The sequence below is a fragment of the Neolamprologus multifasciatus genome, chromosome 5, assembly GCF_963576455.1.
Source record: "Neolamprologus multifasciatus chromosome 5, fNeoMul1.2, whole genome shotgun sequence".
Classification (NCBI taxonomy): domain Eukaryota; kingdom Metazoa; phylum Chordata; class Actinopteri; order Cichliformes; family Cichlidae; genus Neolamprologus; species Neolamprologus multifasciatus.
Genome location: NC_140443.1, coordinates 17,524,363 through 17,547,426, shown reverse-complemented (window position 1 = coordinate 17,547,426; position 23,064 = coordinate 17,524,363). Strand labels below are relative to the sequence as shown.

The following is a 23,064-nucleotide window of genomic DNA, read 5'->3' as shown; positions in this document are numbered from 1 at the left end:
AGTCCACAAATGATGCTGCACGCCAGAATTATCCCTCAGAGGGAAAATTAACTATATTCTGCAAATTAATCATATCTTTAGAGAGGGGCCTCCCTAGAAATACGAAACACTCGAAGCACATTAGAAACATAAAGGCTGGTTAGTCATTTCCACATGTTAATTCTATCAGTAAGGAAACCCCCACCGTCCCCTCCACATCTGCGAACAAAGCATGTGACATGTATCCATAAGAGGGAGATTCATAGCCCTCTTCATGCTGGACACATGTGATGCTCCCTCCCATATGGAGATGAAGTGCACAATGTGAGGAAGATGAAGGGTTATGTTTGGATGGGTTCCTTAAAGTAAAAGAAAAAAAAAGGGAGCTAGTAAAATGTCCTGAGAGAGACAGCTGGAGGGCATGAGCCCATTTTAGTTATTGGTTAATTGAAGCTTGATTACATTGCTTCCTTATGAAATAGGACAGCCAACAACTGGCTCTATTATTATTCACGCTCATAAAAGCTCTTCAAAAGGAAATGACTTCTTATCGCGCAATGTTGCGGCATTGCTATTTTAGCAGGATATTTTAGATGGGTCGGCCACTTTAGAGGCTGACAAGTGTTGGCATCTGTGAGGATCTCAAGCACAGTTTTCATTTTTAATTTAAGTGTTCTTAGTGGGGAAAGGTATGTTCAGAGTGGATTCTTCCACCCACACCTACAGCATTTTATGTGATACACGGTTCGGTTTTAATTGGTGGGTTTTGCTACTTTGATGTTCCCATAAAGTTTTTTTCCCCCCTAAGTGTTCAAGTGTTAAACGATACTTTGTCACATAAACTTGTAAATGCCATTTGTGGCTGGATACATTGACATATTTCTGTTTCTGTGTCGCTCGTGAAACAGCCTCTGCAGATATTAAGTTCTAGCCAATAAATAACTCTAAGAAAGCGGGGGGGATCTGCTTTTTGTCTTGAATTAAAAAAACAAAAAAAACAAAAGAAAGGCAGGAAGCTGATGGTTGTCACTAAACATGTGGGCGTATTAATAAAGAGTTGAAAAGGACTTTGGATTCCTGTCAAATTTTAGAGTTGAGGAAAGGCCATTATATTTATCATCCATACATACAGCATGCTCTTGCAGAGCAGAGTTTCTCCCTGTTTCTCTGCACCCGCCTCCCCCCCACCTCCCTGTTTTGCCTCGCATACGGCGTCCTCAGCAGCCCAGAGTTCGTTTGTTGTTTAACGTTGTGTGAGTGCTGGTTTGGGAGATAATGTGAGCCAGGACCCAGTTTAAAGGACAATGCTCCAGGGCGTTCCCTGCCTCTTGCGCACAACACCCCTCCCTTCACACCCGCCCCCCTCCTTTTCCACTCTCTCTCTACAGATAGATTACTTTATAAATAATAATAAAAAAGTAATTAATTCTCTCAACTTCTGAGCCCTCCAGCCTGTGGCAAAGTGAGTGCGGGAAGTGTAAATGGATACAATGTGCATCCTTTCAGATAAATAAATAGCACACTTGAGACAAAAAGAGCCCCTTTCAAACCCCCCTCCCCTCCCCTAATTTCTTCAACAGCCAAATTACATTTTTTTGTAACATTTTTTTTGTTTGCGCGAATGTTTGACGAGTTGTTCTTTGTTGGATTTCACTCTGGAATAAAACAACGTGACAGAGACGGAGCTGAAACACTGCAAGTGATACAAGAAAAAAACACAATGAGAGAAAAGAAACACAGTACAGAAAGAGAATGGGAATGTGCCGGAAGAGCTGAGTTTTCTTTCAGCCCTTATAATCATTACGAGATCATAAAAGTCAACATTATTCCACTTCGACTATTTAATTTTTTACATTGTGTAAGGCAGTGAAATGGAGCTCATTCGTGTCTCCTTATAGGAGCAGTCGTCCCTGCTGCACCTGATAATAAGAATGCACCCTTGCACTGGATTAAAACAACACCAATTCACAAGTGTAAAGTGAGGAAATGGAGTGCTGAGAATATGATAGCCTATAGAAAGAAGGCGAGGGGGGCAGCAGAGAGAGTGATATAGCGTGAGCGAGAGGAGAGTGGAGGCTTTGGGAAGTACAAAGACTCCTGTAGGACTGCACTGGCCTGAGGGCTAGCCTGCCTGGAGAGCTGATAGGAGCCCCTTCTGTTCCATTCCCAGCGCCAGCGCCAACACACCCCGCTCCACAAATACTCTTAATCTGCGCAATACTGGATTAGTTCCTCTGTCACCGATACCTCCCCGTTCTGCCCAAATCAAAATGCCCCCAAGATGTACCTTTAAGTTAGGCAGAGGTCACTGGGGCAGACAGGGAAAAATGAGCACTCCAAATGTCTGTAAGTTATCTGAGTAGTGCAGAATAACATTGTGCACCTTAGCAGATCTGCCTGGCTGATACTCGCTCCAGCAAAGAACGATTAAAGATCCACAGTGATGACACTGAATTTCAGATCAATATTTGAAGGCCAGTCCTCGGGGTGTGATTACAGGAAGAGAATAGTGTTTAATTCTGTAGCCCAGAAGTCTGGAAAGTGTCTGACTTTGGAAACAGTGAAAATATGAAATAAAATGTGCGTATTTAATACATAGAAAGATACAAAGAACAGACAGACTTCTTATGTTAGGTAATTAAATGTTACATGAAAACTTGATTTAAATCTTTTAAAATCCTAATCAAACACTTAACCTGAAACCAAACAAAAAAAATGAAGGAAATAAATAACAAATGAAAATATCAGTGACTCCCCCCTCCAAGTCAGTCGACTCCTGCTCACACAGCGTCCCGCCCTTCCCCCCATCCCTCACATGAGAAGGCCGGCCCAGCGGGCAGTAAGGCCCCTCATCTGAGCAGACAAAATGACTATTTAAAAATAACAGTGATTGCATAAATTGAATTAAAGCGTTTTGGTCACGGTGGAGGTGGCGCGAGGGGTGGTGTGGGGCCGCAGCAGAAAGCCAGGATGGTGGCAAGCAGCAGATGACGGGCTCAGGCCTGCATGCCACTGCGTTAATTGGCCGCGGCACATTCATAAAAACTGAAAAGTGTCTTCCACTAGTGCCACAGGATGAAGAGACAGAAGCAGAGTGAGAGGTAGAATGGTGGTGGTGGGGGGGTTGGTGCTGGAGGGAGAGAAATGGGCCTTTGAAGAATGTAATGCAAATGGGGGGTTGTGGTGGGGTGCTAATTGTGTTCAATTAAGTGGCTGATTGGCACTGACAGAATGTGGGCATTGACATGTCAGGCACAGATGAGGACGATTAGCGGGCACTGGAACAAGCTGTCACTCCTCACAACATGTTAGCCATTCTGCGCCTGTGCGTCTCCCCTCTGCGCTCCATGAAGCTGTTCACATGTACCAAAGGAAGCTTAAATGAGCGGAAGTGGAATAAAATTCATATTTATTTTAAAGGCTAGACACGCTCCCTCTGTGTTACTGCAAATTTCCATTAAGCTAAATGCTCATGGCGGCCTTAGCATTCCAGAAAGCACAGCTGCTCAAGTTGGAAAAAGGACCCCCACTCCACCCCACCCCACTCCCCTCCTAAACATCCCACAGCATAAGCTATAAACTTGGCCCCGCACTAACCAGAGGTTAATATACCGTCTATTGGGCTGCAATTGGAGAACGTGTGGGGAGCAATCCTCTATTCTCTGCTAGTGATATGCTTGAGTAACTATGGGATGGATTCAGCCACTGGGAACAAGAGAGGCCCCTTCTAAGCGGGCACACACATGCACACAGACTTCAGCTCGCTGCACCTTGCTCCAACGCCTCTTCTAAATTAAACGGCAGATTTTCTGATTCCAGGAGAGTGGTTTCAGCAAGGCAGGGCCTGGTGTGTGTGCGTGTGTGTGAGACAGCGCGCGCGAGAGTGAAGCAAGAAGCAAGGCTGATCGAGGGAGTAAGGAGAAAAAAACGAAGAGGGAGGAAGAAGAAGAGGAGGGGGGAGGAGTGGGGGTTGTTTGCTGAAAACAGCAGGGGCCAGGTCTAGTGAAAAATGTCAGGTCAAATTGTTCTTGACAGTGTTAATATCTGCACCTCATAGCCATAATTACATGTAAATAAATAGTGAAATAGCTCTCAGCTGGAGACTGAAAGGGGCGAGCTGCTGCATGAGACAACCAGCTGAGGACCCAACAACCTCCCATATTCTCATCTTATTGTCTGGATGTAGAAGGGAGTGAGAGACAGAGATGCACATGCAGTGAAGCTTATTTTTAGTAAGTTTTTCCTTTTCTATGCGATCCCCCCTTGTGAAAGCTGAAGGCATGGTATAAACTCTGCAAAGGGGTCACGAGAATGAGCCCACGACGATGAAGGTTAGAGGACAGAGAGAGAGAGTGAGAGAGGGAGAGCAAATAAACCAATGAGGGACAGGGAGAAAGAAACAGAAAGAAGGACGGACAGAATGGGTGAGAGGGAAAAAAAAAAGTCAGCTAGTATTAATCACAGCCATGCACCTGTCAGAGTGGCATCTGGAACTAAAAGGAACCACATGCAGCTAGACAACATCCCAAACCTCTGGCTAGCGGGGCAGGTTCACAGCAAAGTAGCCTTCCTTCTTCTCAAGCCATCCCATGACCCCCTGAACCCTGACCCTTCATCCTAAAGAGACAGGTCACCCAGCATATGCCTCACAGACACTTCACCTGTGAAGCAGGCTGTTACTGCAGACATTATTACATTATGACTATTATTATCAGTATGATGATACAAGTAACCTTCAAATTGTCTGTGTATGAGGAAGGAAATCCCCGCCAGATGAGCATGTGACGCTGCGTACGCCCGTGTGCAATAGGTATTTTAGATAGGATCGATATTTGTGCCTATACTTTCATAAAGGCAGTGCCGCTCTCCACCTTATAGGCATTTCAACTGCGTGGGACACACAGCATGTGAATCAGTCTCAGTCATTTTTCCTCCTTAAATCCCCATCTTCTAGGATTTACTGAAATTCATATTGGCTGCCTCTGCAAGATAAATGTAAATCACATTCCCTTATATTTACTATTTATCAGGATGCAGCAGCTCACTTTCAGCAGGAAATATCTCTCACCCGCACACAAACACCCTTGCATTTAAATAGCATTTTTATTGTCCGCCATAGCCTTTCATCTGGGCGTAGGGAGAAGAGCTGCCTCTCCAGGGGAGAGAGTTGGAGCAAGAGCGGAAGGTGGGGAGAGAGAAAAGAGAGAGGGAGAGGGAGAGAGAGAGAGCAAAGCACTATTGGCAAGGCATCGCTGGATGACAAAAAGCCAAGCGGAGAGAAGGAAGGTTGGTAGGTGAAAAATAGATTATGAATACACCAAGCTCCAACCAAAGATATTTTGGAACGTAAGAGAAAATGGCAGCACATGGCTGCTCAAGAGACTTTGAAAGATGGAGAGAGCAACAAATGGCTCAGATAAACAGGGGCTAGAGAGCTAAAGCACTGTCTCTGCTGCAAGGGGAAAAAAGAACGAGGTTTGCATGCATGCTGCAAAGGTGGCTCCTTATACAGCATTTTTTTTGTCACAAAGCATCAAGTTTAAGCTGAGCAAGAAAATTATTTGTCACGTCACACTCATCTGCAAGCGGCGAAAACAAAAACAAGAAGTATTATCACAAAGGAGAAGGCCAGCGCACGCAGAGGTACGTCTTCGGTGTCGCAGACAGAAAATCTTTCCTCAGAGTTCAAAAGTGTTGCAAAACAACAGCAAACACTAATAATCTGTGCAGAAACAGTATAGCCAGTGGATATGATTTACAGTCCCTGGATTTTCTTGGCAACTGCCGACAGCAGGTCTCTTTTTTCTGAAAGCCTCTTACATCTTTTTTTATACTTGCCAAATTGAAACAGTATTTGTTTTAATGGGAGTTCTAATTAACCAGTATGTATTCCCCCACTTGCTCTGCGAGTGGCTGAGCTATGAATGCAGGCTATGTGCTCATCCCCTTTGATTTGTTGTCAGTGGAGCCTGCCAGCTGACACAGTGCCCGGTGAGAGGCTTAATGCCCAAGTTTTAATAATGTGGGGGACTACATGAATCTCCCCCTCTCATTGGTATTCAGGTGCAGAATGTCTTGTTAGAAGTCAGGGAGGGAGGCGGAATGAAGCCAGAGCTCCAGATTGTTCCGTACATTTTCCCCTCTCCATTTTTTTTTTTTTGGCAACGGCAGAGCTTGCTTCTTAAAAATAATTCATCCCATTTTTAAAAGAAGCGTCTGCGCTAGCTAATGGAAGAGCAGCAGCACAGTTTGGAGTCTCCCCTGGCTTATCTCTCTCAGACAGTTGTGGGGAGTCGCTGGTGAGCATGGTGTCAGCGTGCGTGGTACGGTGCAGCGCCGCGCGGGCAGGCAGGCCTGGGGACACAGATCAAAGGGAGGCAGGGGTGAGAGCCGCTCTGCCTCTGATCCCGTGTACGTGTGTGTGTGTGTGTGTACGTGTGTGTGTGTGTGGAGGCCCGGCCCACTCACACAGCCCAAAGGCCCTCCTCAAATACACACAGACACACATCCTTGTCATTCCAAAACACACAACACTTTCATAAAACTGCAAAACAGAAAAAAAAAGTTCCTCACAAAACTTTGTGAACTTCCTTCATCAAAACAGCAATAAAATCTCTATCCGCCATACCAATCCAACTCACAGACTTCCCACTTTCCCTATCACGTCTCCTTATCATAAGGACACCCTACAACAGGCCCTGCATGCATTTCCCACTTTGATTCAACAAGAGAAATGCTTCCCGTTCCCTTTTTCCCCCTCCTCCTCTATATTTCTAGAAATTCTGCCACTGAGCTCCTTTCGCTGGGCTTCAGCAAGTGCCGTTGTTTTCTTTCCTCTCCCAGCAGGTGTCCCTGTCATGCAATAATGAGGAATTCAGCCCAAACGGTTTCAAGCAAATGCAATGGCCATGAATGCTGCTTCAAAGAATCATTTGAAAAGTATCTTGCAGCATCATATTACTGGGATTTGTTGAAAATGTGCTGCGTGCTTGAGAGATGATTGCCTGTTAAAGTGCACCTCTTCAGCTGAAAGAACGCCAATTTGCTTGTTTGTTTGTTTTTTACATGTGCAAAATTAATATACAAAGTATCGTGGCGATGAAAGGTCAAGAGGTCTACTTCAAATGGAATATTAAAAATGAAAAAAGACCAGAGAGAAAAAGCAGGCGTCAAGCTTAAATCTTCAGGTAAGGATGGCTGGAATGCCTAACCTCGATGCCCTTGCCTGTACCTTTTTCCAACACCTGCTGTGCTGCTAAATGAAACAAGGCCAACAACAAAACACACTTCTGGTTTCATACCTATTGCCCAGCCATGCACAGCTTCACTCCCATGACCCCTAAATATACTGCCTCCCTCAACCAGCCAAACACGCTGTATATCCCACAATGACAGCAACCAGTTTGAGTGTGGATGGCTTTTCCACTGCCCGTAATGGGAAAATGTGTGCTGTCGGGATAGGTTATGGGATTGGGATGGACGCGAGCTCCTGTCGGGACTGCTGAACGCTGCAGGATTCCATTACAGACTTGGCACCTCGCCACCGCAGCCCATTTACTGCGAATCAGAGAATTTTTGTCAATCTTTACAGCAACCGCAAGGCCATCAATGCCAGGCACTTGAAGAAATAGCTTGCACATTCCAATGCACAAGCATATCTCGAGCAAACAGATGCCGTGTGTAACTTACAATATCATATTCTCATTTCCATCTCGATAGAGAGTCTCTTTGTGTTGATTTTTTTTTCAATTACAGGAAAGGAGGAGAAAAAACAGGGGAATAAAAAAAATAACACGAAAAATAAACAGCGAGGTGTGGAACGCGTGCCGATAATTTCCAAAGATGAAACCCAGCTGTCGTTTGATTGAAATTCGGTTAAATGCAAGGAGAAGACAAAGCCCTCTCCGACTCTGAGATGTTAAAGTGGTTGTTTGTTCAGTGAATTTTCTGTGTCGTGAGTTTTCTGTGACGAGCTTGCGAAGTGAGAGGGGGGACAGATAGGAGCTGCCCAGCACAGCGGGATGCTGCACCAGGGAGTGAACTCTGATTCTGCTGTCAGTGGGAGCATTCATGTCCACGCTGAGAGACTGATAGGAATGCCACACATCATTCTGCATGCGTTCACTTCAGTGCGGTGCAAACTACTGCGCAGCCAAAACATCCACACCATATACATATGGAAACTCCCCCACACATGAAAGCTGAAAACGCACACAGTTTAACTTCAAAAATAATTAAATAAATCTAAAAAAAAAAAAAAAAAAGGACAATAAACAAAGAAAGTTTATTTTAGGTTGTTTTATACAAAGACTTTTGTCAAACCATGTCAATAGAGTAATTGAATACTGAAAATCCAGGCTGCACAGTTGCCCAAAGGCTCTTGTCCTAATCCTCACTATGACAGGAAATGTTTAATATCCCAACACATTCTGGAATGTCTACGAAGAGAAGGAGAGAAAGCGGCAGTGTACCCCACGCCAGTATTAGAGAGCCATTAATGAAAAAAAAAAAAAAGACTCCATGTTCCTGGTGTTTTTCTGCAGGTTTGCAGTGAGAGCATTAGCAGTTAAAGCCTCTGTGCCACGATTAACAATCAAACACGCTGTGAGCCTCCATGTTATCCTCCGTCGCTCCAGAAGGAGAGAAAATCTCTTTTTTGTCACAAAATCCTTAATTCTTTCTTCTCTGAAGAAAGAGGGTAATACCAAGAATGTTTCCAATCTGCTTTGAGAAATATTTGAAGAAAAAAAAAAAAGAAAAAAAAAACCTCCCAATAAAACACGTGTGAACGACGGGGTAATTGTGGACAAATGCAGCATTGAAATTCATTTTCAACTCTTTACACACCATTTCAATCTTATTTTCTGCCTGTTAACCACATCTTGTTGGTGAGGGTGGGCAAGACTGGCCAGTATTGATGGGTAATTGTGTATAATTCACTCCGTACACACGATTTGCATCAATACAAATCATTTTTCATTCTCTGCTACTTAAAGCTCAACCCTTACCACAGAGTCCTATTTAAACGCTCATTAATGGAGGAGTCCAAAGAGGTTAAACATCTGAAATCCAGCAATTTAGAGAGAAGAAGGCAAACAAATGTGCACATATAGCTGCGTGCTTTAAGATGGCAAAAGGAGAATGGGTGGGGATGATCCTTTTTTATTTCAAAGGGAAACCCAAGGTGGTCCCCGTAATATTAAAAAAGGAGGTAAAGTGAGCAGCAAGGTGAACTTACAGGAAAGCCTGTGCCACCCTTCTCAGAGATGCTTGTAAATCGCGTCGTAAAGACATGAACAAAATCACACATAGCACTGGAGTCCTCCAGCTGCAGACAATTACGTGAAGAAGATTATGGGTATACATTTATAAGCTTTAGCTAATTATTTCATCTGCATGTGTTCTCTCTCTGTGCTGTGCAGGATTTAGATGTCCCAGGAAAGTCGAAACCGCTGTTTGGAGCAGCTTGAGTACTTGCGGTGCTATCAAGATGAATTTTAATTTGTTGATGTTAATCCAATTGTTTTACAAATGTAGCAATTTAGAGTAGCTAAAATAAATCCAGGGCTTTGGAACATGAACATAAAAGCCCACACTGGCAGTTATTTTGCTGAACACGCTGTTTCTGAATTTTAATTTGCAGTCAAATACAATTACACATTCTGAAGTGTGAGAGGAGGAGGGGGAGGAGGGACTTTGGTACACTAAAGAGTGTGAACGCCACCTATGTGGGAATATGCAGACAAGTGATGAAAGTTCACTGGACTGACCTGCGGGGAGAGCCCGTTGCCAACGGGGTTCATGTGGTTGCTGGAAGCTGAGGGGCTCATGAATGTGTCAGAGTAGCTGGAGAAGCTGTGGCGATTGGACGACAGACCGTAAGCAGAGCTGCTGTCAGCACTCAGACCTCCCTGATGCATGGAGGATGGAGGCAAGGGTTGGGGCCTGTGCAATGTACTGCTGCCATCTGACATAAAAAAAAACAACAACACATGAGCACAGGTGAGAACAAATCAGGAAAATTTCTTAAAATTTTCTTAAAATCTGGGCTGAGGCCCACCGGGAATCCTCACAGAGGCCTCACAGTTTGAGCTCAGTCAGTCATAAGTCACACATTAAGTGTCCTTCCTGTGTATTCTTTGGCACGTAGAAATGCAGCTTTACACAGGAAAAGCGTAAAGGACAGAAATGACCTTTGCTCATAATACAACCCTTATTTTTGTCCCACTGTGACAAAGATGTGATTGTAAAGATAACTGCTCGCTGCATGGTTCTTATATGCTGCACATGATTCAGACATAATTTATGACACTATTACCACAAAAAATATGGATGGCATACCACAAATAAGCAGGACTAATGCAATATTTACCTAAATTTGATTAAACTCCGAGAACAGAACATAGAGTATATTTTGGCTGGATGTTGTGTCAACCTCACCCTGCGATAGTGTGGTGCTGGGGTAGCTGGACTCTGGTAGCTGGTATGTGGGTAAAGTTGGCATCCCCGTGGGTGGGAATCCTCCAGGAAGAAGGTGGTTGAAGGCAGCTAGCTGATTGGCCCCGGCCTGTTTGCGCCACCGAGCCCGCCTGTTGCTGAACCAGACCTGCGGGAATAAACCGGATCTTGTAAAAGGTATGACTCCACATGGCTCACAGGATTTGATTTTATTCATTTTCAGCTGTTGTTTTCAGCGTCGTCTGTTTTTAACCATGACAGACTCTCAGTGGAGTCCGCCGGCTCCTGCCACCTGCAATTAATCTGCTGGTTGGCGTGAGTGTTGTTGCTGGTGCTGTAGGAGCTCAGTAGTGTGGTCCCTGTCTTTCTTAAGTGGTTGAGGCTGTGATCTATGTAAACAGGCTGCCCTAAGTCCACTTCAGAAGGAAGGAGTCGTTTAAAGGTCAGAGGTAGGTCACTAAGCTCTGCATCACACACCTCGAGTATATTTGCGAAGCTGCTGCATGCTTTGAGGGAGGCCCATTTTTCCCATTTCTGTAAACACAGTTAACTTGTTTATAGCTATTGTTGTTTCAGTGTGGCTGTGTGGTTGTTTTTAAAGGGGGAAAAAAACAGGTTTTAACTTCAGAGTCGAAACGCGAAGTTCTAAGGCTACAAACAGCAAAAATGCTCGCAAAATGAGCAGCGCTACTGAAGCGCAGACACACAATGTCACTTCCCTGAATGAAACGGGGGGAAAAAATTGGACCCTCTGGAACGGCAAAGATTTACACATTTTAAAAAGGCTTCTGCTTCAACAAAACATGAATATAATCAAGCCCTTTTGAAAAGATCCTGCAACCTGTTCCATTTAACCAAGACAAGGCCCGGGTTTCACTGTGTGCTAAGGGTTGAAGGACATTGATCTATGCCTCGCACAGGCAATTCATCAGAGTTTAATACACTGTCAGCGCAGTTCATCTACTGTTGTGTTTCAAACGGCCAGGGCTATTGTGAGAGCACATGAAAGAAGGGGACAAAAGCCCCTCCATACGCCACAGAGAACAGTGGACACAAAGAGGGGGCGTCCCTTTTAAACAGGTCTTAAAGAGGGACACTTTCAAGGGGACTTACACAGCGACATACTCACTGCTTTTTGGGGGCTGCCTCTTTTTGTACACACAAACATACATATAAACTTGTAGAGGCTACAAGGGATCTCAGCCCGTCGGAGATCTTAATTTGAATGTGCTTCTTTTCAAACACATTCACTGCCTCTGGTGTTTTTCTTTTCTTTTCCTTTCTTTTATTTGGACTATTACTCAGTTTAGTAGCGAGTGCTTAGGAGAAAGAAAATAAGATGCAACAGGCGATGACTGTGTCGGCACTTGAGAAAAGGGCAAACCTCAATTATGCAGGTGGAAAACCAACAGGAAATCTTTATCGCAAGCCTGATTGCTCCTGAAGACTATGTCTGAATCCCTCAATCAGCTATTCCAAAACAAATGTGGTGTGTGTGGCTTTCGGGAAATTTCTGCTATTGGGATGTAGTAGAGCGTGGTCCAAAGTCTGAACTAAGCTCCAACTGGGCCAGACAAACAGCTGCCTAGGCTCAGGGGAGGAGGACACGGGGGGGTACACCCCTTCCTTCCACACACTCCCGTTCACCCCACCCCGCAGTGCCACTTCACCTCCGACCTCATCGACTCACCCCACTCGTCTTTTATGTTCACTTTAACTTCCTTCTCCCTTTGTCATCTGAGCTTAGGAAGGAGCTGTTCCATCATGGTAGCCACAAAAACACTTAAAACACTGAAGTCACTTTTTGCTTTCACCATTTTCCTTTTTCACAGATACATATTCACAGCCTTCTATTGTTAACTTTGCCTATATATTTATATATTTTACTTCAAACTACTGTTTTTTTTTATTAAACCTATTTTGTCCTAATTGTGAACATTTGTTGAAAACATCTAACATACAAAGTTTGTGCAAATTTAGTTTAGTGCAAATGTTCAGTTAAATAATTTAGTATATACATTTCATCTATCATGCCACTATGGAAAAGCTATTTCTGCGGCACAGGGGTCTGATCTCAATCATTTCTCATCTTGTTCCAGCTGCTGGAAAGTCTCACACAGAGAAAACTCTGGAATATCATCATGATTTATTGAAATCTGCAGTACTCTGAGAATTTCAACAGTGAAAGTTTTGCAGACTACCATACAGGCTGCAGCTCTGTCAACATGCACAAACAGTGGATGCAATGTTTAACATATTGGACGGAAGATGAGCATGCATCACAGACTGAATGGCTTTCTCCAGCAATCACTGGGCTCTTAGCACAGACTGGGATAAACATGTATTCAAGAGCCTGTACACTATCACACACATGCATACATTACTTGCACAGTCTTATACATGCACACATCCACTCTCACACTGACTAACACACAGCCTGAAGCTGAGGATTTGAGGCTGCGCTCTGGAACCTGATCACAAAGTCACCTTGGACCACAGATTCTCCTCTGCTATCCCCAATCCGGTTTAATTCTCTGCAGTACAGAAAGCTGCAGCACTTCTCCATGACTCCCTATCTACCTACAAGTGTGCAGTTGAATTCCAATGGCTCACTTGTGCTTTGTTTTTCACGTACTAAACTGTTTTTTGCATCTAGTGCACTTGGACAGGCCTGCACAGCAGCTCTGGATCTTTATGGAGGAAGTTTTGGGAGGAAGGGCGAAAAGAGGAGATCTAAAACTCAACATTAGGAGTGAAGATTGTTGTTGAGTGCAACCAGAGTAGAGGCCGTAGATGCAAACCTGAAACACCTCAAACAAAAAACAAAACCCCCCTGCAAATACGACAAGGAGCAGGACAGTTTAAGTCTCGTGTCTGTGTTTAGCTGCATGCGTCTCTTCGCTGCATGTAATCTTCCATTCACCCTCAGCCAGCAGAATCGACTCCCAGCGATCAAGTGGCATTTGGCGTTTTCTTATCACCGATCGGTGATGACACACGCGCGCACACACTCACACTAACACTGTAAAGGCGTGACACTGCACTGCAGTAAAAACCTGTCAGTGTTGTTTCTCTTAAATAGGATCACTCATATTTCAGGATTCTCCATTTATACAATCCTCCATGAATTATTTTGTCAAAGACAAGTACTGAATGTGTGACGCCTTTCAGGAGCCAATTTGCACCATTCGGTAGATGAATACCAAGAGCCGAGATAATGACAAAACAAAATGTGCTGCTGACTTCATATCCACAGAAAACACAGAGGGGTGATGCAACCAGCTTCAACACACAAATCCTCTTCTGTCTCATACCACGCAATACCCCCCTCACCTCCTCCCTCACACCTCCCCTCCTCTCGCCTTCCCCTCTTCTTCTTCTTCTTCTTCACCCCCCACTCCCCACTTCCCTCTCTCTGATTCCCTCCCTGCCTGCCTTCCAGACTGGCACTATGCTAATTAAAGTAGCTAGGAGTGTGAATTTGTGAGGAGAGTGGGATTAGCTTGATAAGTATCAGGAGTACAGAAGCACTGTACCAAAGTCATTTAAATTCTAATAATAAGAAACTGTTAGAACATTCACACTGATGCATTGCAACAATTTCTCCTGTACAATCTACACAAATCCTATTTATTCCTTTATGAAAAATAAACCCGTACTGGCGGGAATGTAGTTGCCCGTTGGATTTGGTGGCAGATCCATCGTGCCTTTTCTGCTGAAACTCAATGACGACCTAACAGTCAGGGAACTGTGTATCACCTTTTGACATTAAGATTATATGTTCACCAGCTATTTGGAACGTTTGAATCAGCATTAGTCTGAATTCAGCTACACTGCTCTGTGACGTACAGATACAGAGGCCGGCCCGGCACACAGACTCCACCGAGGCCTGTTTCCCTGTTGCTCGCTGCATGCGCCAACAGGTCAGCGCGAGCCACAGATAAAGAGAGAAACTTTTTACCAAATTGATTTGCACACTTCGTAAAAGCAATGCTTATACCTTATTAGATTCCACTAACTATAATAGCTACATGCAGAATGTTTATTGGTAATGAAAGGGGACCTATGTGACAGATTCGGGAAAGCTAGCCAGCAGCAGCAGCACGCTGAGATGATGAGCCTCAGCCGACACTCTGGAGTCAGTCTCTTTGGAAACTTCAGTCTAAATAGAGGGGAATGTAATTTGCTTCATTTGCTAGAGCTGATTTATGGAGGCCTGCACAGCTCTCCCCATCCTGGTCCACTCCTCAGCACAGGGAACAAACACAAGCGCTGCTCTCCTGGAATGGCTTTGCTGCCTGCTCCTGTTAAAACTGAGGGGTTATCAGATGGAAAGTGGCAGAGCATACTGCATCAGTGGAGGATATAGTGAAGGTAGACTTGGCAGTGTCCCCTCCTACTGAGACAGGCTGGAACTAATTGCTGAGAGATATGGATCATATCCCACAATTTGTCAGTTGGGGTGATAAAACCACTGCAGGGCTCGGGGTGGTAAGGGAGTGCTGGTAGCTCTGCTGAAAGGGGCAGCGAGGTTGATAAAGATAGATGGTGAAGGGGTCTTAAAATGGCAGGCGAGGGCAGACACAAGGGAGTTAGCTCTGTTTACGAGTTTGGGTTGTGAGTCAGCGCTAAGCCAAACACTCATCACTTCAACGAGAATCAAGCGGTTTAATTTACAACACGGCTTTGAGCTCTGGCTGCTGAGCGCCAGCGCGGCCATGTTTGCAGAGGTGCTTGCCGCACGAGTGCTTTTACCTCTGCACCGAACCTAAAAACTGCTTTTCACATTATCGCTGTGTTTAATGACAAATGGATAACAGCGAGCCGTGACAGCTGACACACATATGAGTTAAAATATGAGTCTATGAGCCTCCTCTAACACCCCCCTTCCTACAGACAGTTTCTCAGCCCCAAACACCGGTTAAGTCTCTGAACGACATCTGGAAGATACGTCATTGCAGCTGTGCTGGAGAGGCTTTTCTCTCAGGCCAAAGGGTCTCCTCTCTTCTGCCCTGTGATGGGCCATTTGGGCACCTATATGTAAGCCCAGCTGGTGGAAATTTCCCGAGCAAAGTGATACAAATAGCACTCACATGCACAAGCTGGCAAATTTACATTTAAACAACATCCTTTCATATTTAGCTTCTATTCTCTCTCTTACTGTTTAAATACTGAAATGTTTATGTGGCATCTCCAGTAGTCATTAAGAACAAACCCCGAGATATATTTAGGGAAACACAGAGATAAAACTATCAGAAAATTCTTAGAACCACAATCCTTGAAACATGCTCGTTGCACTGTAGGGCAACTTTGGGCATTAATATATTTTGGCTACCAGAGTCCCTTTCTTTGTAACCTTCTCAGAAAATTAAGTTTAAGTTGACCTTTGGAGACTTTCAAAGCCTTAAAGAATTAGATTATGAGCAAAACAGCATTAACAAATTATAGCCATGTCTCAAATTCCTCAGGTTTTCACATGACATCATTTAAGTCTATTATCTAACAGCAGAGAGGCAGCAGTCGCTTCATGTTCTTTTTCTCCTGCTCTCATGTTTACATGAGATACACATTAAGTCACGCTTGAATTTTTCTTTTAAACCCAAAGAGGGACCACTCTCCCTGATGACTTTGAAGTGCACTACAAAGATGTATATACTTATATCACCTCTGTCATAAGGTTTGCTTAGTTTGTGTGGCTATATTTGTCCGATCAAAATGCAAAATTGAATGCTATTTTTAAATCAATAAAATAACTATCTTGTCTTGACTCGCTTCTTACACTTTTAAAAGAAACCCCCCTCAAATATATTGCCTTGTAACAGCGGTGAGATACATTTCTCCTTCCCTGAGTGAGGCATTACACACTCAGACATATTGGACATCCTTGTTGGGGGGTTTCAAGATGGACAAAGACATGTGTGGAATCAGTTACCCAATTGCATGTTTGGAGTGTGATGCACAGTTAGCATGCAGTGAGGAGTTGGAGGGGTTAGGGTAGTGTGAATGACTGTGGTAAGAGGAGAGGGGTGCCCCAGACCCTTTTTCTTTTTTACTAGCAGTTGATTGATTAATGTTGTTGTCGGAGCATAGGGTCCCCAGAGAGGCTGAAGAGCCCTGTGTGATATGTGGAGGGTTTTACAAGCAGCGGCGAGCTTGAAAGTGATGGGATGAGATCCTGGCCAAAGGCCGAAATGAGAAATCCATCAGGAATGCATTCCCTTTCTCTCCTCTCCCTTTTTTTCTCTCTCCCTCAATCTTTGGTAGAACAGCTGCTGCTATAACTCTACTGTACATATCTTTCTTCAAGCTTACATACAACTGCAGGGCACTCAGGCTGTAGGACAGGTCCCCGGATCTGAGGTGCAAAGGAGGGGAGTATCTCTGTCAAAGTACTTGAACATGAAAGATAATGGTAGACAGCAAGCTTCCTTACATGCACAGTGAAGTATGACAAAAAGGGGCAATATGGCCCTGATGGATGTGTACACCAGTACCATGGGTAAAAGAAGGCAAATGTTAGGTTTTGGGGAAAAGATATTGCTCTTTGCAGTATCTTTAGTTGTTGCTTTAGTTAGATGTTAGCATTTATGCAACACAGAATCCCTTAAGTCTTCTGTATTGGGCTAGGCCTCAGTGATTTTCAGCACTGATGGATTTTTTGCACAAAGCATAGCTAAACCTCAATTACACATGCACTTCTTAAAGGAGTAATGTGCCTAAATTACAAATAAACTACTGAGCACTTTGCTGCTAATTTTTCATGTAAATTAACCTTTAAGATTTCATCTTAGGTGGATGTTTGCAGCATCAAAAATCACTGGAACTCTTTCATTTTTTTTTTTTTTTTACCAAACACAGTGTAACAAGATTTGCTGCATGTTCTCAGAGTTAACTGGAAAGCGATGTTTGCTGTGTACTGATGTCTCAGACAAAGGGGTCTCAAAATGATCCAAACTTCACAGCCGAGCACCAGCGGAAATGCGTTTTCATGCAGTCTGACTACATCACAGTGTGCATGCTTATCAGTCCGAGTACTGGTACTGCTTGTCTAACCTGTACTCTGGCCTCTGTAAGTTTCGTCCTCTGAGCCAGCTCCTCTCTGGTGTAGATGTCAGGATAATGCGTCCTTTCGAAAGCCTTCTCCAGCTCTTCCAGCTGCTCGGCGGTGAAGGTGGTGCGGCTGCGCCTCTGCTTCCTTTTAAGAGGCAAGTCGGGCTCAGAATCGACATCTGAACCATCATCTGTCCGGTTACCTGAGGGGAAAAGGAAAGGACAGAGGGCCAGATGTATCATCACTAAATGAAAACAAGCTAAGAAGCCTTTTATGTGAATAAACTGAGTGGTGAGGGGGGAAAATAGCCGCAAATATGGGTTGAAACTTATCATAAACTCAGCATTAAATGGATTCTAAAAGAGCCTCTTTTGTAGTCTCAGGAGTGGGGGACTGGCAACACAGTGGATTCAAATGACAGCTACTTTTCTCTCAGTATACAACTGGGAGAATATTATCTTAATCTGTGGATATTTATTTAATATAGAAGAGCCCCTGATATACAATCCTGCCTCTGAGAGGGGCCCCAGAGGCTGTGAATGCAGAGAGCTGAGGGGGAGTGGGGTGTTGGTGGGTAGAGGGGTTAATCTGCACAGGCCACCTTGCTGCTCCTCACCCTGCTTTTCTCTGTCATTGGCCCAGGGCACACTGCTCATACACAGTGCAGCCAAAACGTATAAAATAGAACACAATATCACACCAAAACCATTCAGTTCCATGTGTTTCCATCTGCTGTCATTAAATGAATTAGAACACATTTTACATTACTTTTTAGGCATTCAACTAAGCTGAATTTTTGCTCGAGGAATATAGATACAGCACAAAGCCGTACAATCCAGGCCGACAGGGAAATTTTTGACAGCAAATATGCATTACCATTGCACATTACCATTATAACTGAATTTAGAAAATTGCATCATTTTCACCTCCTCTGCATGTCTATTCAAACTACATGGCCCTTTTCATTTCATGTCATAAAATTCATATTTTCATAATTTCCTCATTGAGACATTGACAAGGCTGCGTGATGTGCCAGTGTTGCTCCAGGCCTAGTTGGATTGCATCACGCACAGTCCAGAAAGTGTGGGAGAGGGAAAATAAAGAGAGATACTGAAGAAGAGGGTGCATGAAGAGATTTCCGCCTCTGACAGAGGCCCTTTGCCATTCAGCTCGAATGAAAAACTATGCTGCTCACCTGAGTGTCTTGCCTGCGACTGATTTGTTGTTTTACAGCTCCAATCTCCGCTCGTAGCTCACTCTAGTCAAATCTTTCAACATAAGTGGACAAAAGAATACTCAGACCTGGCCTCCAAATAACAACTGTGAGAACAAAAGAGCAACAGAGCTGGCGGAGTCTCAAGGCCAGCTCCAGAGTTTAATTAAACAAGGAATTATGGGATTATATGGAGACTATCATTACAGGCCACTCTATGAGTCTTCTACGAACATTTTTTGTCCCCCTGAGCTCATGCTCAATGATTCTCTGCGGATTACATGTGTCCGCAGGACATGAGGCCGCATTCATTAAATCAATTCTTCAGTCTTATCCTTTTTAATAAAGATTGATTCTTGAAGCACAAGCTCACTCCGCTGCAGAACACCCTTGAACATACAAAGTTGAATATGTACATACACCACATATCCCTTTGTTGGTTTTCATGAGGATGCGTACATCCATTTGGGCAATAACTTGCCATGACGACACTTGAGACCAGCCCAGCGGTCTGCGGATCACTTTCCAAAGTCACCTCTGTGTCCTACAGGGAGACGCCAGGGCCACAGCCGACACATTCTCAAGGGGTTCGGAAAAAGACACCAAAGTCTTCTCCTCCTCAACCGATTTTCTTGTCCTCCCCTTTGTTCGAGGTGGGTTTTTTTTTTCACTGACTTTATTTTGTCACTAAGCTGATGTGGCAATCTTTGTCACATTTAGCACCCATTAGCAGGCAAATGACTCCTAAGCACCTCAGCAGACAATAGCTTGTACTTCTGCTCGTCATTAAGCCCCGCAGATCCAACACATCTGCTCTCGTACATGAACCAGAAGCACGAGGTCAGCGGCCCTGCCTGTAATGAGTAAGGAAAAATGGAACACGGCACACGCTGTATGGAGCCAACTGGGAATGGGGTTGGATGTGAAACTCATCTATATGCTGACTATATTTGGGTGAGAGAGAGCCCGCTGCTGATTGCAGCGGAGTTGCAATAAAGGACAAGTCTATCCAAAGAGCGGAGGAATTAAAACGTGGTCTGAATATATGCCAGTTAAACACAAGCACGCATGCACGCACACACAAGTACATACAGAGAAAACAGCCACGTCTTCGGCTGTTTTCGGTACAAAACACTTTAAAATCAAAATTTCATGTCTCCTTTTTCTCCTCACTTATTTGCCAAGGTGAACAGACAAAGACAAAATACGACTGAACAAAATCCCTGCAGGGCTGTCAAGGTCAATTCCTTAATGGTCTGTTCGGCACAAAAAAGGTACATTCTGATTAGACCTTTATATAATACGACTGTTGTAATTTCCATTCAAATGTTCGTGGGATATTGATAAACCACTCATGCCTTGTCTCATTGCTTATTGTGCAATTAGAATCTAATTATGTGGCATCCAGTGGGCACGATTAGTGTCGTGTACTCTCCTCCAGGGGCCCTCTGAGGTTTTCCCTCAACATTGATTTAAAATTGTGCCCCATAATAAACAGGAATTAATCAGGTTTGCACTCTGCTTTGTCAAAGTAAATACCTGATAAAGATTCAAATTAGCACTGGTTAAACGAGATGGTTATTGCACAGACGGGTTTAAGGACCGACTTGAAGATAAGACAACACTGATCTACAATATTACAAGTTACAGTCCCAAAATATGACTGATCTGATAAGTTTAAGAAGGCAAAAAGTCAATGATACAAGTAAACACATCCATACTACTGTGCAGATCTGCTGCATACATTTTATATACACCTATTTCTATTATTCTGTTTTGCAGTTAGTATTTTACCAACTGGGAAAATTAATCAGATTTTAGATTTTAGATTTTGAAGATATTTTTTAAGATTTATTTAAGATATATTTATTTTGAAAATCCATCAAAAAACACATATTTGTATTTTCTTTCTTGAGATGTTTCACATCCATGTCTATATCATTCAATAGGAGGTCTATTTAGACCAAACATATTTATTATATTTAGTATTTAGCAATTTTTCGTTAAGGTTTTAATGTGGGTTTGTTGCTTTGTAGAGTTTTGCTTTTATTATATGAACTATTGTTGGTATAGTGAAATAAGGTCGGTGATGGGTGGGGCTGGGGTCTATAGTACACGTGAAGCTTACAGATGTGAAGAACCGCATCCTTTCACCTCAGTGTGACTTTGCGTCAGCGATGCTTTAATTCTGAGCAGACCTTTTAGATAGCACATTCCTCTTGGTCTTGAAGGACTCGAGCTGCTAGTTAATAGTTTTAAGGTTACTGTGAGGTTTAAAGCCTGCTCTCTTGCTTGATGCTCCTCTGCTGACCTTGCAGACAGAACACAGGCAGATGGGATCCTCATCACCCCGTTTCCTCAAAACCCGTCCTCATGTCGACCCCCTCCCCACCTACTCCTCCAGGGCTCCTCGCATTCTCCCTCCAAACCCTCGGACTCCTCCGGTCCTCCACCTTTACCCCCGAGACACTGAAGTAATCCTGATTAAACGGACAGCTGTCCAATCAATCTGCACAATTAACCACATGATCTGCGGGGTTACAGGTTTACGATACGTCACCCTACCAATAAACTTCACGCCCGCCCGGCATTTAAAAACCCTGGCCAAATTTGTGCATCTGATACGTTTAGTTGGTGCTAAAAAGCACAAGAAAAAGATAGCTCGGGACTGATAAATAAAACTATTTTAGAGCTTTTATTTAGAAGTAAAATATATAAATAAAATAATACTTCGGGGAAGGAATTACAATGCAAAAACAAAAGACCATTTTACCAGAAGATTAAAACTTTACTTTCAAAATCATAAAAAAAGGGGAAAAAAAATCATGGTCTTGCAGCAGTGCAGGTGCTTTATCCCCTATCTCACCTGTCAGCAGTATTAGCATCAAGTAAAGTGGCACTCATCCTAGTCAGGTTGTCTCTGATATCATAACCCATGGCCTCAATATCAGCCATACCTTTGCAAACTATCCAAGACAGAGGGACAAAAACAGACAGGGCTTTGGCAGTGCAGCATTAGCTCATAATGGCTCATTTTGAAAAGCATATTAGTTCCAGCATAATTACAATCAGGCCTCACGCTCTCTGTTTTGCAGGCATTCACAGGACCAGCCTGTGAGCACCGAGTCACACCAGTTGACTGTGACTGACAGCAGATTTAGTTAAAAATGGTGTTTTTTCCTCCCTCTTTTTTCCCACAGGACAAAAATAACACCACATCTTTTCTCCCTATTTATGTTGACTTGTTTATTTTGTGCCTACCTTTTGTCGTACTTGATACTGCAATTATACTTTTTGTCAGTCAGAGGGGGTGAATATCAAAAGGCCTAATTATGCAAACAGGCCTGTGATAAGAGGCATCTGCCTGAGATGGGATCTGCTATCTCTGACATGCATCTGTCTCTGTGCTGTCTTTGCTGCTCCAGGCCTGCATATAAACAGCCCTGCCTGTCCTCAGGACTGCATGCGATTCAACCACCAACACTGGAGTGGAGGGATGTTTCGGGGGCGGGGGGTGGATCGTGCAGCAACATCAAATAACTAACAACTTCCCAATTTGCATTTTTTGGAGAATGGTGCGGCATCTCTGCTTAATGCACTTGCCTGTTCATCCTAAAGGGGTTGCCAAGTTAAAGGAGGCATATGATTCAAGGCATTTACCGCAGGATGTATCTGAGATAGGAACCTCATGTGAATACAAGATAGACGACAGCGATAACCAGAATGGTTTATAGACAGATGCTCTATGAATAATCTTTTATTCCCCCTGTAGTTATCTCCCCGCATGTGAAAAACAAATTCAAAACTCTGAAAGCAACGCATAACCTCGGAACAGCTCAAGTTTACTCGTTTGTATGGTAATAAAATAGTCAGATCAACACACCAAATAATTTATCAAAAGGCTGCATGTGTGGCAAAACCAGGTTAACTGCTCACTTGGTCTGGTAATAGGCCAGAAAGCGTTATCACTTTTCTTGTTGTTGGCAAGGACCTTCTCTGGGCAGTATTTTGACATTTAGGTAAAATTGAATCTGGATTAGATGTGTAAGTATACATAAGGACATGAAAATCCACCAGATATCTAAAATAAAATCATTCTCAGATCACCTTTATGGACAGATATCAGCGGTTTCCGTTTTGTCTCATGCATATCATACTGATTACTAGTTTGCAGCAAGTGGCTAAGGCCCATTGGCACTTGCCCCAAAATCTATTTCAAGTGGTTAGATAGCAAAGTGAGACCGGAAACAGAGCTCTAAGGTCTATAACGTTCCATAAAGTTATCTATTACTTTATAAAAACTTCAAGTGAACCCAAAGACTGTCCCGTTGATGCTGCCAAGCGCAAAATCTCCTCCTGTCAC

The 23,064-nt window shown here is 43.6% G+C and overlaps 1 protein-coding gene across 2 annotated transcripts in view; it reads right to left on the bottom strand.

The window, feature by feature from the left end:
* Nucleotides 1–23,064, bottom strand: part of pax7a (paired box 7a) — a 44,361-nt gene that overhangs the window by 5,436 nt on the left and 15,861 nt on the right. For both annotated transcript variants that reach the window (XM_085159026.1, XM_085159025.1), the window contains exons 5-7: nt 17,491–17,690; nt 10,420–10,585; nt 9,750–9,946 (exon numbers count right to left, since the gene is read on the bottom strand). In XM_085159026.1, coding sequence (XP_085015152.1) covers nt 9,750–9,946; nt 10,420–10,585; nt 17,491–17,690 — 563 coding nt within the window. The remainder of the gene's footprint in view (nt 1–9,749; nt 9,947–10,419; nt 10,586–17,490; nt 17,691–23,064) is intronic.